Genomic DNA, 15,164 nt, shown 5'->3' with positions numbered 1-15,164 from the left:
CTCATGCTGAAAACCCAGTGAGACGCACGCACGCGCGCGCACGTTTGTGTTTTCTCTCCCTTTGATTGCCAAGCGAGCAAGCGTGCTGGCCGATAAGAGAACGAAACAGAAAGCAAGAGAGAGCAGACAAGATAAAAGAGAAGAGATTGATGCAAGAATGCGACGGTGGGATGAGCCGGACGAAGAACAAATGGAGGAGGAGGGAAAAGGTAGAAAAAGGAAAAAGGATGGAGGAGTGGTGGAAAAAGGAGTGACAGAAAGATTGAGAAGGAAAAACGTGAAGGGGGAAATGGAGGAATGGAAGACAGAAAAAGAGGGGTGAGGCTGGAGAGAGGGTTAAAGGAACGGAAACGTTGAAGTGAACGGGGCAGAAGATGAAAGGATGGATGGATGGATGGATGGATGGATGGATGGATGGATGGATGGATGGATGGATGGATGGATGGATGGATGGATGGATGGATGGATGGATGGATGGATGGATGGATGGATGGATGGATGGATGGATGGATGGATGGATGGATGGAAAATATCGAGATGAAAACCGAGGCAGTCATAAAAAAAGTTATATCGGAGCATTAAGAGTGCCAGTGAGAAGGGGAGGTGGAGGGGTGAGGTAAGAAAGATGAGGACAAAAGGAGGAGGATGTTGCTTGGTGAATCCCTGCCTGCCCCCGCTTCTTTCCTGCACGAGAGTTGCTCCTGCCCACACGCACCGTGCGGGACGTATCAAACCCACGGGCTCACACAGCGAGGCATCCGCATCCGCCCACTCACCCACAAACTCTGAGAAAGGATTTTCAATATGTAGTGCGCCACGCGTGAGAACTCCGTTTCCCATGCACGATGCCTCTTCAGGCGCACGTACGCTGGCATACACACGCTCGGGCTCTTATGGCAAAATCCTCCAACACATTCACACAGGTGTCGCGTCCCACTGACGCTAACAGGCTAGCAAATAGCATAACTGCTACAGTATGACCCCGACTTGCGCGTCTCTAAAGTGTCAACCTGTTTTTTGGCCTCTCCTATACTCCTGCGCAGAATAAAACAAAGAGAACCACGTCTTCTACATTTTAAATCTCCACCGAGCCTTTGAGTGTTTACGTGCTTAATGCACGCTGCAGCGCTCGAACCGGCTCAACTGTCTCGGCAACACACGCAAACAAATGTTAGAGCGGTCACGGTCGTATTTCGTTTGTCCTCTGCGGGGATCGACGAATATTTGTAGCCAACTGATGCAGTGTGACAAAGATTGGATGTCATGACGTCGACTTGGTTCCCTCAAGCGCAAGCATCAACTTTGTTCTCAGCGTGCGGTCACCGTCCGTCTTCTCTTCTCACTCGAGTGGCATCCTTCCTCGCTCTCACTCATCGGCGGAGGCGGCGGGGAGATTCGCCAGGGAAGGGGCGCCATTGGGCGGGCAGGTGAAAGCCCCCTTTGGCGGCCTGATGAGATTCACCACCCCCAAAAAAGTCGGCCCTCACTTTTCTCTCATTTGTATTCACACCAGCTCTTTTCCTCCTCCTGCTCACCCTCACCCCGCCTACCGTGTGTGCGCGCGTGTGCGTGTCATCCTGCATTGCTTCACCTGCATTTTGCTGCAGCACACACACAGGGGGAGACACACATCCACTACATCCGGCAAGGCACCCCCCCTTCTCACTCACACGTGCACACACGCGCACACGCACGCCACTTCCGGTTCCCCATCACATTTGCGCGCACATACACGCTGCAGATATGTAAGATCTCAAAAAGGGGCGCAGATGCGAAATAAGATGGCGAAAGGATTCCATGACCTAAATGGAAACGAAGGACATCATCGTCGTCTAAACCTACTCACCAAATCAACCCCTGACGACGACGCCTTGATATCACCATGGCAACAGCAAGTAACATCAAAGTCAAGCAGATTATGTTTTCTTAAAAGGCACACAGCAGAAAAGGCCACATGCAGTCAGTCATCAGTATTTAACTCTTGAAATATTATTTTAGGCAATAACATATTACTATAACGCAATCTTTGGGGATTATCACTCTTTCTGCTGTCTCAACACAGACCGCAACAAGCAATGCTCTTCACTTCCAGCCGGAGGCGTCACTATCTCGTTCTTAACAAATATCAATAAAACCGTCAATGGCTGTCGGAAAAACAAGCACATAATCAACAATTATTACAACTTCCTTTCATATTATGTTTTCAAATGACTTGTCGAAAAGGGAAACGGGTTGAAGAAATTTTGCTTTTCAATCGGTAACCGCGAAAAGCATCAGCAAGTGCGCGAGAGCAGATTACGTCACGTGCAGCCAAATTTGTCCTGGGGTGGCCGCCGTAGCCGCGCGATGTTTTTGTTTTGTTGGTCTGGAGGCCATCAAAGATGGCGGACAAGTTGGACCGAGTGCGAATTTCGGCGGCCGAACTTCGAATCAAAGGCGCCGCGGCGTCCAGTGGTACACTTCAGCAAGGTGCGGGCGAGGAAACAACACAACAACGCGGCGGGAAGCTTGAAAGCTTCCAACTTGGTCGTATGTCAACGGCACGTCGAGCTCTCGGACTTGTTTAACGTGCGCGCGCGCTTGGCTAATGTTTGTGCTAATGTGGCTAAATCTTCCCACCCGTGCAATCTTCTATCATCGCGCTTTGCTTTCCGTCGCCGACTCGTTGCTGCAACTGATAGCAGCACACACATAAGAGCGTGTGTGTGTGTGTGTGTGAGTGTGTGTGTGTGTGTGCGTGTGTGTGTGTGTGTGCGTGTGTGCGTGCGTGCGCGCGCGCGTGTGTGTGCGTGTGTGTGTGCGCGTGTGCGCGCGCGCGCGCGCTGGTTTTCAATTGTTTCCAAGTGCGCTCAAACGGCAAGTGTTAGCCTTGACGTCACGAGGGCAACAAAATCGAGAAACTTGTGCCAAGTCTGAGCTGGAGCGAAGCGCTTCGTGTTGTAACGGTGAACCTGCTCAGTGGCCTAATGGTAGAGTGTCCGCCGTCAGACTGGAAGGTTGTGGGTTCAAACCCAGGCCGGGTCATACCAAAGACTATAAAAATGGGATCCAGTGCCTCCCTGCTTGGCACTCAGCATTAAAGGCCTAGAGACGTCCCTTTTTTTTTTTTTCAATTAGAACGGAGTTTGATAGAATGTATAAAGAGAACGCATTTGCCGCATTGGAAATTAAAAATGGACACCGATTACTAAGAATAAAGCTAAAATTAAATGCCAGTTTATCGATCGGGTTCCGCACGCAGCCACACTGGTGGCGCCATTACTGTGACGTCACAAGTTGTACATCCGGATCAACATGGCAGATGATAGCGACAGCTCCGTTTCTAGCGGCAATATTAGCATCATTTTATCCGATTCAGAAACCTCTTTTGACGCAGAATATGATGAATCTAGTAGTTCACTTGGGCTGAGCTGAGCGCGTTTTCTGAATTGTGCCCCTCCCGTCACTCTGGTTAGGTTGGCATAGTAAAAAGTGCTCTTGGGGGCTTTAGAGTGCCGAGTTGATCTCGGCACATGAAGAAATGACCACCTGCAACGTTTGGTTTAGGTTTTATAAGCATTTTTAATTTTATTGCTTAAATCGCATTTTCTTGACGAGCTGAGCACGTTTTCTGAGATGTGTCAACCGTCACTCTGGTTAGGTTGGCATAGAAAAAAGTGCTCTTGGGGGCTTTAGAGTGCCGAGTTGACCACGACACATTTTCTCGACGAGCTGAGCACGTTTTCTGAATTGTGCCTCTCTCGTCACTGTGGTTAGGTTGGCATAGTAAAAAGTTCTCAGGGGGGCTTTAGCGTGCCGAGTTGACCACTGCGCATGAAGAAATGAACAGTGTTTGGTTTAGGTTTTAGTCGCATTTTTAATTTTATTGCTTAAATCGCATTTTTTCGACGAGCTGAGCACGTTTTCTGAATTGTGTCCCTCCCGTCACGCTTCGACATACTTTTCAAAGTCAAAGTCTCCTTTATTGTCAATTCCTCCGCATGTCAAGACACACAAAGAGATCGAAATTACGTTTCTCACTATCCCAGGGTGACAAGACAGAGTTCACAACGCACATACAAGTAAACAACACAGGAAAAATAAAACAAGAAGTCAACATCAATGAACAATAAGAGTGATAGCACGCTAGCCGCTCCCGATGCACAGCAGAGTCCGGAATGATGACAGTCAACCAGGCCACTGTGAACACGGGCACACAGCAGGCACGCACTGTCCGGTTCGTGGATCCTATTAGGCGAACGCAACCCATCTTGTCGTCCCGCGAACGAACGTACGCCAGGAGAATGGAAGGCACGGCTGGGCGAGCTGGGGTGGCCGCAAGCCTGGCCCAACGTCTCCGCGCTGGCCCCTCTTCTCTTTTTGTTTACATTCACTGAAGCTAAACGCGTACAACTTGAGACGTCACTTCCAGCTGGCGGCTGGATGCAGTCAAACTCGTCTGCGCAGCAAATTTAAATGATATTTTTCAGAGCAACAGCTTCCTTTTCGTTGTTTCGATCGTCAATTTATATTTATAAGCCCATAAGCTAACTAAAACCGATTTATACATATACCGGTGTCTCTGGGCCTTTAAGGGTTGGAATTGGGGGGTTAGATCACCAAATGATTCCCGAGCGCGGCACCGCTGGTGCTCACTGCTCCCCTCTCCCCCGGGGGATGGATCAAAATCATGGGGGATGGGTTAAATGCAGAGGACAAATTTCACCACACCCAGATGTGTGTGTGACGATCATTGGGACTTTAACTTTTTAACTTAACACTTTGTGATTTGGTTACATTCCGGCTTTGCGTGGCTTTAAGGCCCCTCACAGCAAATCATACGATGTGCTAAAGGTAGAAAATGAACCCTGCGAATTTACAAGTAGTTTACAAATTGTACAAGTAGTTAGCAAGTAGTTCCCTAAAAAAATTCCTAATTGCTTAAAAAATCCACAATATGGGATCAGAGCATGACATTTGTCCAAATAAAGCTCCTCAACTCATGTCAACAATGTTTCTTGGCAGAAAAATGTAACATGGTGGCAGAGCATTTAATTCTGCTTGTCACATCGCTGGAATAGATTGCTACCTCTCTTTGTTGTAAATCATTTTCAGACCAATGAAGTTTATCTGGACCTTTGCACCTGACTCTAATTGGCAAAAGTTTGTGTGTGTGTGCGTGTGTGTGTGTGCGTCTGTGTGCGGGCATGCATGCGTGCGCATGCGTTCATGGAGAGCAGAGGACGATCACGCGGCCAAGAAGCAACGGCGCCGTCCTGACTTGCAGCGCTACCAGCGAGGGCCGGGACAGGGATGTCAGCGCCGCGACAGCGAGGAGACCGAAAACACTGCAAGCGACCGCCGTGGATCCCTGCCGCCTGACTTGCGAGAATCCAAACCTAGGAACATCAAAAAGAACCTGCCCAAGCACGCTGACCACAGGATGCGAGGCGATGGCAGTAACGTTGCTACTGTGGAAAGCCAGGCTGCTCGTGACAAAGACGTGCCCGAAAGCCACCAAGAAAGTCCGGAGCCCGCCGGAGCCGCCAAGTCAAAGAAAGCCCGCAAACCCGACCGGGAATTTTACCAGCCCGGAAGCCGCCGGACCGTGGCGGGGAAAGACTGCGGCAGGGCGCGAGAGCTGGATAAGCCTCCGCCGAGAAACCACATAGCCAAACAAAGAGAGGCAAAGGGCAAGAATCAAGGTGAAAAGAGCACTGAGGAAAATGCAAAATCCATAGAGACAAACGGGAATGAAGGAAGCCAGGCGGTGGTGGAGGAACTGGTTAGCAAAGTGGAAAAACTCAACTTTGAGGGCAAAGCATCCCAGCAAGACGGTGACAGAGGCAAAAGGATCGATCAGAAAAGGCGGGAGGACGCCGAGAAGAGGGGCAATCGTCACAGAAGAGGCGGCGAGAAGAGCCGGAATGTTGTCTCGGGTCCCGCTGAGCGGGAGAAAGACAGAAGCCAGGGCCATGTGGCCAATCAACCAGCAGAAGCTCACCCAAACAAGGGACGAGAGAGCACCAGAAGAAGCCGCAACAGCAAGAACGGTGGCAGCAGAGAAGCTGACAGAGGCGCTCCGACGCAAAGGAACGGCGAACGCAAAGGACAGCCAGGCGAGAGCAGCAAATGGGAGGGCGCCGCATCCGCCTCTAAATGCTATTCTGAATTGGACATCCGCGGCCCGCGACGGCGCACCCATAGCAGCAGCTCGGCTAGTAGCGCCGCCGGCCCGGATGCCGCCAGCAGGCCCGACCGTCCCCGGAGAGAAACACGCGGCTTGCGCCGGCACGCCAGCTGGACTTCCTCGGCCGACTCTGCCGAATGGGGTGAGACCAGCGACGCGGCCAATTGCGGACGCTCGCACGCCACGGACGGAGCCGGAGACTCCCGTGGCAGCGCAAAGGGGGCCGAAGGCAGAGGGCGAGGAATCCCCAGGCTCTCCACAGAAAAGAAGCAGGCCGCCTCCGGGGACCGCCATAAGCACGGGCCGGCCCCTCGAGGCCGAGGCGGGGGTACGTACGTATGTACGCACGCACGTGTTTGTGTTGCGTGTGTGTGTGTGTGTGTTGGGAGGGGTCGTTAGCAATGATGAATCTTTGATTTTCTGACATGTTCAAGACCAAGGCTGTCACAAAGTCAGAATTTGTTTGCAAATTTTTCTGCTTTGCCAATTTCAAATAATTGCCTGTTTTGGAATCAAGGAATGATTGATTGGTTCATTCCCCAAAATTCATTGATCAATGAATATTTAGTTTAGCCTTCAATGGAAAAGTTGTTTTTATTTTATTTCACAGTAATGCGTTTTAGAGCCGTAGTTAGAACGCGGTGATACAGTAATCCCTCGTTTATCGCGGATAATTGGTTCCAAGACCACCCGCAATATGTGAAAATCCGTGAAGTAGTGTCACCCTCTCATTTTTAACATACATAAATTTTTTGTGTATCAATAAGTGCATATCAAACCATGTAAGTGCATATGTTATCATTAGAACATTAAATAATAGTTTCAAACACGTAAATACTTTTCATACATAGTATAAATGACGCACAGAAAATAATGTATAAATAATATAAATATGATATGCGCGTGCGTGTGTGTAACATATGTAGATGTAGCTAAAGTAAATATGTTTTTAGAACACTATTATTTTAGTTTTTTACAACAAGGCACAAGTGTACATACTGTAAATATGTTTTTAGAACTCTTATTATTAAAACAATTTTTTAATAACAAGGTACAATACTGTAAATATGTTTTTAGAACTCTTGTTATAACAACTTTTTTGTATATGAAGGTACAAGTGTATGTACTGCAATTGTGTGGACAATCCCTGCCTTCTGATGGCGAGTGGGCAACGTTTGTGCCATAATTCCTCAATTTAGAAGTTTTATTTTGAATTTGTGAAATTTTGATTTTTTTTTTTTTTTTTTTTTTTTTTTTAGTCTGGAAAAAAATCTGCGATGTACTGAAGCCCCGATAAACGAACCGCAATGTAGCGAGGCATTACTGTATTTCTCTCACTGTCAGAATCTGGTTGCAGAGCGTGCTTAGTTAACAAAAAAAGCAAACGAATTTGTGAATTGGCATGCGGCCGGTGTGTGCATCACGTGGAGAAGTGTGCTAACCCGAGCGCCAATCCAACAGGTATCCTGGTGCTGCCGTCCCGCGGTGACATGGCCAAGCCTCTGGAATCGGGCCGGCGGATGCTGTTTGGCAGCGCTCGAGGAGCCGTACCCAGGGCTCGAGGAGGTCGCGGCGGAGGCGCCAGGCGCCTCTGGGACCCCAACAATCCAGAGCAGAAACCGGCACTGGCTCCTGCTGGTCGCCAGTCACTCCCGCAGGCCGTCTACCCGCAGGCCGTCTACCCGCAGGCGGCGTACGTGCAGCTGCACTTTCTGGACACGGATGACGAAGTGGCGGGGAGCCCTCCGGTGGCACCCGCCGCAGCCTACTACAAGTTCCAGAAGTCGGACAACCCCTACTGCTGCCAGCCGGCCGCCACCAACCAACGCTGCCCCTTCCCCTACCAGGTGGCCAACGGAGCGTACGCGCCGGCTCACTTGTACCGAGGTTACGCCCAGGCTGACGGCACCTTGACGGTGGAGGAGGCGGAGCGGCGGGCCAGAGGCGAGCTGGGCCGCATGCTCCGGGCGGCAGACGCCCAGGAAGTTCAGCTCAGCAACCTGCTGTCCCGAGACAGACTCAGCCCCGACAGCCTGGAGCGCATGGCCCAGCTCAGGTTGGTGCCATCAACAAAAAACATTCCAATTCGGCACGATCGAGTACCCAGGCTTAACGTTGATTTCAGCGAGTCGCTAGTGCTCACTGGTCCAATCCAATCAATGGCAAATCATGCGGCGTGTTGAAAAGCTTGCAAACGGTCCATTCTGATGTGCTACCGGCGGTCAGGGCGGAGCTGCTGGCCGTGTACGAGCACGTCGTCCTGAGCGACATCGAGTTGGCCGACTCGCAGAGCGTTGACCAGGCGCTGTGGAAGAACGTCTTCTACCAGGTCATCGAGCGCTTTCGCCAGCTGCTAAAGGACGCCGCTGAGCCGCTGGCCATCCGTGAGGCGCTGCTCGCCCTGCTCAACGAGGTCAAGCGCAGAACGACGGCCCTCGCCGCAAGAGCATAGCCTCTTGATTCTGACCTGCCCGTGTGTCTGGTTTGCAGGGGGCACACTTTTTTGAGACTCTGCTCCAGAAGCTGCAGACGGTCTACCAGTTCAAACTGGAGGACTACATGGACGGCATGGCCGTCAGGACTCGGCCGCTGCGTAAAACGGTAGGCACATGCTTGGAAACGGTGCGCCTTGTCGAATATTCGAACGCCTGTCATGCTGTTCAAAGTTGACAAAAACTGACTTTTGTGCCCCCGCAGGTGAAGTACGCCTTGATCAGCGCTCAGCGCTGTTTCATCTGTCAAGGAGACATCGCTCGCTACCGAGAACAAGCCAGCGATTCGGCCAACTATGGAAAAGCTCGCAGGTACTGAGAGGTTTGTGCAAACGGGCCCTTGTTGTCACTCTTGAATTATTTCACATGGACACGTCTGATTGCAAGCCCTGTGACTTGTTTTGTTCTTAAACAACACAACCTCGCCACAGAGCCAGATGACTGTAGGCCATGTTTGGTCTTTGCACATACCGCATTTGGATTAATTCGTTTTTTTTTTTCAGGTACCCAATTAAAGTGGCAAATGCTTTGTGCTTATGTGTTTGGCGTCTCTGAATGCAATTGTTCCTAGCTGGTACCTGAAAGCGCAACAGATCGCCCCCAAAAATGGCCGCCCGTACAACCAGCTGGCCCTCCTGGCCGTCTACACTGTGAGTGACCCAACGAGCGTGGACCTTTTGCGGCGCTTGGCCAGCTTGGCGCACTGATCCCTGTGCGTTTGCCCCGCCCACAGAAGCGCAAGTTGGACGCCGTCTATTACTACATGCGCAGCCTGGCGGCGTCCAATCCCATCCTGACGGCCAGGGAGAGCCTGATGAGCCTGTTCGAGGAGGCCAAGCGCAAGACGGAGCAGCTGGAGCGTCGCAGGAGGCAGAACCAACAGGACGGCGGCTCCTTGGGGCCCACGGTCCAGGGTTGCGCCGGACTTGAGGATGGGGCACGCTCTGAGCTCTGGCTGCGCCCCGGCAGACACGGCGACTCGGATCAGGATGGAGAGCTCAGCGGCCTCAGCGCCAGCGACGTAAGCCACCAAATCTCCCGCCTTGCCATGCAGTGGTTTTAGTCGTACCGTCGCAGACACACGCGCCCCGGGCAACCCTAAACATCTGAGGCGCACGAGTACCCCGGAACTCAAGTCTAAACTACTCACAACACCCTTGTTACGCCAATTTGGTTACGTGACGTTTGCTAAAATCTTGTAACACTCGGTTTGACATGACGAGACATAGAAGTCAATAGAAGTCAAAACATCAAAGACTAAGTTTCCTTGGCGAAATGAGTTCAAACACACAATTTGATTCAAAAGCTCCCTCAGTAGCGGTGACTTGAAATACCAGACTGGATGAATGACCGTTTGTCCTGCTTCTTATCAGCTCAACAGAAGATTTATCCTGAGTTTCCTGCACGCGCACGGAAAGCTCTTCACCAAAGTGGGGTGAGTCTAACTTTGATCAAGTTATGTGAGTCCAGTGGCATTACACTTGAGTCAAACAACTAACATCTCAAAGCGACCGTTCCTCTTGCAGGATGGAGTCATTCCCCAGGGTGTCGCGGAGGGTTGTGCAGGAGTTCCGTGCGCTGCTCCAACACCGCCCGTTGCTCCTGGGCAGCTCGCAGCTGTTGCAGATCGTCACCATCAACATGTTCACCATTCACAACGCCCTCATTCGAGGTAATGCCACACGCAACAACACACACAAACACACACTGTATGACCCGCGTGTATGTCATCTGTGTCTCAGGCGGTGGTGAAGAAGAAGGGGGAGGAGGAGGAGAGTGTCGCTCGATGCTGCAGGAGCAGAGCACGGCGCTGGGCCTGGCCATGTTTGCACTGCTGGTGCAACGCTGCACACAGATGCTCACTGACACTCTGGCAGGTACCACCAGGACTTCACATTCCAGCAAAAATTGAAGATAGCAGCCAATTCAACTCATGCGAGCGGTCGTTTGGCCTATTGGGAACAAATGATTGACAAAGAGGCTTTTTGTTTTTTATTGCCACGCCCTCTTGAACTTTTCTCAAAGGGCACTCAAAACAAAGAAAATGACACATGTATTTGAAACAAGAAAATGAGCTCAATGCTAACAATGGAGAATCCCATTGCCACGCGAGCGGTTAGCATCTATGGTTTGACCAATATTTGAAGTTGGAACCATGCTTGTAGGCAGACAGTCGAACGTTGCTCACAGGCATGTATTCTTTATCCTTGTCACAAGGAGTGCCACAATGTCCATTAACATGTACAGTTCCGCTTTTCATTTCTCTCTGCGCTGTGACCGATGTTGCGCTCTCGACTCTCTGTGCATCTCAGCCTCCACGTCTGATGTTGAGCGGGAGGATAATGAGGACGAACTGGAGGCCCCACTGAGGGTCTCTGATTTCCCGGCAGACTTGCGGGAGCTCCTGCCCAGCATCAAGGTTTGGTCCGACTGGATGCTCGGACACCCGGACCAGTGGAACCCGCCGCCTCGCGGAATAGAGTGAGTGCCGCTTCTCTTCCCGGCCGCCGCTTGCTCCTAGCCGTCCGTTTTCCCCTCATGTCCCCCTTCCCGGTCGGGCAGCGACAGCCCAGATGTGTGGCAGTGCCTGGCGTGCCTTTGCAATGTGCTGGCGCGTGTGGATCACGGCGAGGTGCCGCTCTACAAAGTGGACACGGACGAGGTGGAGGGCGACGAGGAGCTGATGCTGCTGCAGCTGAAAGAGGACAGGCTCCTCGCCGGCTTCATCCCACTGCTGGCCGCACCGCAGGAGCCCTGCTACGTGGACCGGCGCACCGACACGGTACGCCCCCTGCAACCTCCGGCAAAGAACTGCCTTCGAATGCCCCTGGAGGCCTCTGGATGCCTTGTTTAGCCTTCATGCGTTCCTCGCCTTCAGGCCATAGCTGCCGACTGCAAGCGGGTGACGGTGCTCAAGTACTTCTTGGAGGCACTGTGCGGACAGGAAGAACCTCTGCTGGCCTTCAAGGGCGGCAAATACGTGTCCGTGGCACCAGCCCCTCCCTCTCCGGACGCCCGTGCCGGGCGAGACTCGCTATCGGACAAAGAGGTGACGAGACTGCGGTGTGAAATTAATAAGCCAAGGCAAAAAAAACAAAAGCCGAGTACACACGGGTGTCTGACGCCTCAAATGTTTCTTCTATTTATTTTTATTCAATGTTTTTTTGTTCCAAAAAACAACTAGGAAGGAAACTGGTCGCTGTTTTTGTTTATTGATTTTTTTCTTTTGGTCGTCGCAGGTTGACGATGTTATCGTGGAGTCTTCGCCGTCGGCGTCTGAAGGTGAAGCAGACTACGAGGACAATGCCGACCAGGAGGCGGTGGGCGGAGGCGGGGAGAGCGACATTAGGCAGCTAAAGGCGCGGCACCACGCCCTCACCAACAAACTGGTGCAGCAGCAGAAGCGCCGCGAGAAAATACAAGTAAACTCACACAACGCATTTTGAAATGGTCACAAACAGCACATTTAGAAGACAAAGTAGAACGAAAAAGATCATCAATCAATTCTTCTTTCAAATAAAGGTGACGTCTTTTTTTCAGGGCAAATTTAGCAAAAGTGGCTGGTAACAAATCTTGCAAATGATTAAAAAAGAAAAAAAAATCAATCAAATCTAACTACTTTTAAAAGCAACGACAGTGAGACCTCTACTTACGAAAGCCTATATACTTAGAAACCTTTCAAGATACGAACCATGTTTAGAAGCTTGGTTGCTTTTCTTTGCTTTTTTTCTTAGTTCTCATTCGCGATCTGCATGAGGTGCATTCAATGACCACTCTCACAGTCGGAAAACTCGTTAATTTAACCAAAAAGTAATAAGTAAAGATGAGTATGTGAGCGTGCGCATTGCAGGGATACAATACAATACATACATGTATACAATAATTTATTAGCCTAACTTGTCTTCTCGGGGGTATATTTTAGCAAGTGTAGAAAATAAGATTTCCCCTTCCCGAAGCAAAGTTAGGAGGTCAAGAATAAAGTGACATTTAGTTTTTGTTATAAATGTTTGAAAAAGCAAAAATAAAACTGTTGTTTTATTTTTCTGTGTGTTTTACACAGAGTAATAGGGCCAAAAGTGACTTTTGGGATAGTCCGGCAAGCATTGTTTGCTTTTACATTGATTCCTATGCGAAACGTTGCTTCTACTTACAAACGTTTCTACTTACAAACCCGATGGCGGAACCAATTATGTTCATAAGTGGAGATACCACTGTATTAGCAAATATATTTTTCTAAACGCAAAGTTAGCCATTACTGTTCAAAAAATCAAATCTTACAATCTGAACAAGTTGCACGGCCGATTTACCCGAAAGCCTCAAATGTCGTGGCTTGACTTGAACACGCATGGTGTCGTCATCTGCCAATTTGATTTTGGTGGGCAGGCGGTACTGCAGACCAGCGGGCGGCTGCAGCTGGAGGTGCGGCCCCTCTTCCTGGTACCCGACACTAACGGCTTCATTGACCACCTGGCGGCGCTCAAGAAGCTCCTCTGCTGCGGAAGCTACATTGTGGTCGTGCCACTCATTGGTAATTATTTTGTTTCAAGTCGACTTGTAATTCATCAGATGATGACATGACATGTTGATTGTTTTGATAATGAATTAGCGGTCAATTTGTCAGTCTCCCGATGCCCATGAGACGAGCAGAAGTACCCAAACAATTGTTGTTGTCAAGGGGGAGTGATATGCGTTGGCAAAAGGTCCCATTCGGCTTTATATCTGGCTTATGTTGCCTTTTCCAGCATTTTTCTGTTTTTTGCTGCGGCAGTGATCACGGAGCTGGACGGCCTGGCGAAAGGCCAGGAGGTTTTGGGAAGAGGAGGAGGGCACGTTGTGGTGGCGGCGCATGCGCATGGTGTGCAGGAGAAGGCTCGCCAAGCCGTGCTGTTCCTGGAGCAGGCCTTTGAGGCACGCGAGCCGCGATTGCGGGCGCTCACCAGCAGGGGGACCCAGCTGGAGTCCATCGCCTTCCGCAGCGAAGACACCTCAGGACAGCAGGTCAGAACACCACCTCCGCTTGCAACGTTCGGAGGAGCGTCCCACTTTTGGACTGCGAAAATTAGTCAGGGGCAGAAGAAAGGCGCAAGAAGGCCTTTTTGTGGCCTGAGTGATTAGAACCAACCAATTGCAATTGTTTGCTGTCGTCAGGGCAACAACGATGACGTCATCCTGTCATGCTGCCTCCACTACTGCCAGGACAAGGGCAAGGACTTCATGCCTGACCAGAGAAGTAAGGAAACCTTTTTCATTTGCGAGTAACTTTTGATTTCGGCTGCGGCCGAGTTACAAAGACGACCTCACAAGTCATGTTGACTAAAAAACATGTCTTCTTGGCCTTTTAGACGGGGTTACAGTGCGTCTTCATCGTGAGGTGGTTCTCCTCACTGATGACCGCAACCTGCGCGTCAAAGCCTTGACGCGCAACGTCCCCGTTCGAGACATCCTGGCCTTCCTCAACTGGGCCAAAGTGGGCTGAAGGCGCCAGTGGGATCACCTTTGGCGGGACGGTCGGGAAGGCTCACCCATATCATCCTCATCCTCCTCTTCCTCGGGATGACGTGTGTGCGAGTGTGTGCGTGAGGGGATGACGGGAGGTGAGTGCGGCCATTTGACAGCCGAACAACGTAACGGAGCAACTCGGGCGAACCGCGCCACAGTGGCCTCAAGGCAGAACTGCGCTCCATTCTGGCTTGCTAGCTAGCTAACTAGCGCATGTTAGCGGGTGTTTCCTGCCCTGAAGGAAGTACTGACTTCACTCAAACGACTTTGAAAAAGTGACGTTTGTGAATCTTTACCAAAATGCTAGTTTGGATTTCGGGCAAAGATTCTGCTTTGTGTGCATTTTTATGTTGGCTTGACACAAACGCCCACCTGCTTGTATGTTTCAAGGGGAAACACTCAAGAATGGCCTCCCACATTTTGGAAAAGACTGTTTTCTTTTGCCGCTATTCTCAGGTTACAATTTCCAAACAACCAAATTGACTCGTGATGCGTTTTATTCCAGGCAAATATTTGGTTTACGTTTCCTAAAAAAAAGATGACGTTTGTGTTTCTAATTTGCATCGTCATCTCGTGTGCCCGCCAGAGTGTGTCGCTTCTTGATTTGACTCTGTTTTTTGTAAACATTTGTGAAACACAAAATGCATTCCTGTCGTGTCATTAAAAACTTCAGGATGATGTTATTGTGAGTCGACTGTATTCAAGCAAAAAGAGCAAACCAAAAGAAAAAAAAACTGGGCGACCGTGCTGGATAAAAATAAGCCCCTCCATCAGTTGGTCACTGGGGTATGACCCCTGGGCGTCGAGGATTGGATGCACCTCGTCCACAGCAGCGGCAGTGAGAAGGGTCTGATTGCAGAACGCAGAAGTCTATCACTCCTCCCACAGCCTGCTAAACCACACTCCGACGCTGCTCACACAACGCCCCTATTCCTTTTTAGCAGGTAGTGGTCGTAATGGGAGCAAGTATTTTTGTGGAGTGTGGTCCGGTCTCGTTTATTGAT

The 15,164-nt window shown here is 50.4% G+C and overlaps 1 protein-coding gene across 5 annotated transcripts; it reads left to right on the top strand.

The window, feature by feature from the left end:
• Nucleotides 1-1,741: 1,741 nt before the first annotated feature.
• On the top strand, nucleotides 1,742-14,843 carry smg6 (SMG6 nonsense mediated mRNA decay factor). 5 transcript variants are annotated; one of them, XM_088398726.1, is made up of 19 exons: nucleotides 1,742-1,895; nucleotides 5,220-6,497; nucleotides 7,631-8,225; nucleotides 8,396-8,582; nucleotides 8,660-8,770; nucleotides 8,867-8,973; nucleotides 9,233-9,311; nucleotides 9,395-9,682; nucleotides 10,035-10,096; nucleotides 10,188-10,333; nucleotides 10,404-10,538; nucleotides 10,974-11,142; nucleotides 11,224-11,443; nucleotides 11,540-11,710; nucleotides 11,901-12,083; nucleotides 13,045-13,189; nucleotides 13,430-13,659; nucleotides 13,810-13,891; nucleotides 14,004-14,843. In XM_088398726.1, the coding sequence occupies exons 1-19, from the start codon at nucleotides 1,883-1,885 to the stop codon at nucleotides 14,135-14,137; spliced, it is 4,335 nt and encodes a 1,444-aa protein (XP_088254852.1). In that variant the 5' UTR covers nucleotides 1,742-1,882; the 3' UTR covers nucleotides 14,138-14,843. The 5 variants fall into 5 exon arrangements, with proteins under 5 accessions (XP_088254852.1, XP_088254853.1, XP_088254851.1 ...); XM_088398725.1 differs by lacking the exon at nucleotides 1,742-1,895 and adding an exon at nucleotides 2,312-2,469; XM_088398723.1 differs by lacking the exon at nucleotides 1,742-1,895 and adding an exon at nucleotides 2,352-2,529.
• Nucleotides 14,844-15,164: the final 321 nt, after the last annotated feature.

Source organism: Syngnathus floridae, chromosome 15 (genome assembly GCF_059516105.1).
Source record: "Syngnathus floridae isolate MCC-2025c chromosome 15, RoL_Sflo_1.0, whole genome shotgun sequence".
NCBI classification, from domain to species: Eukaryota; Metazoa; Chordata; class Actinopteri; order Syngnathiformes; family Syngnathidae; genus Syngnathus; species Syngnathus floridae.
This window is presented reverse-complemented; position numbering and strand designations above follow the sequence as displayed.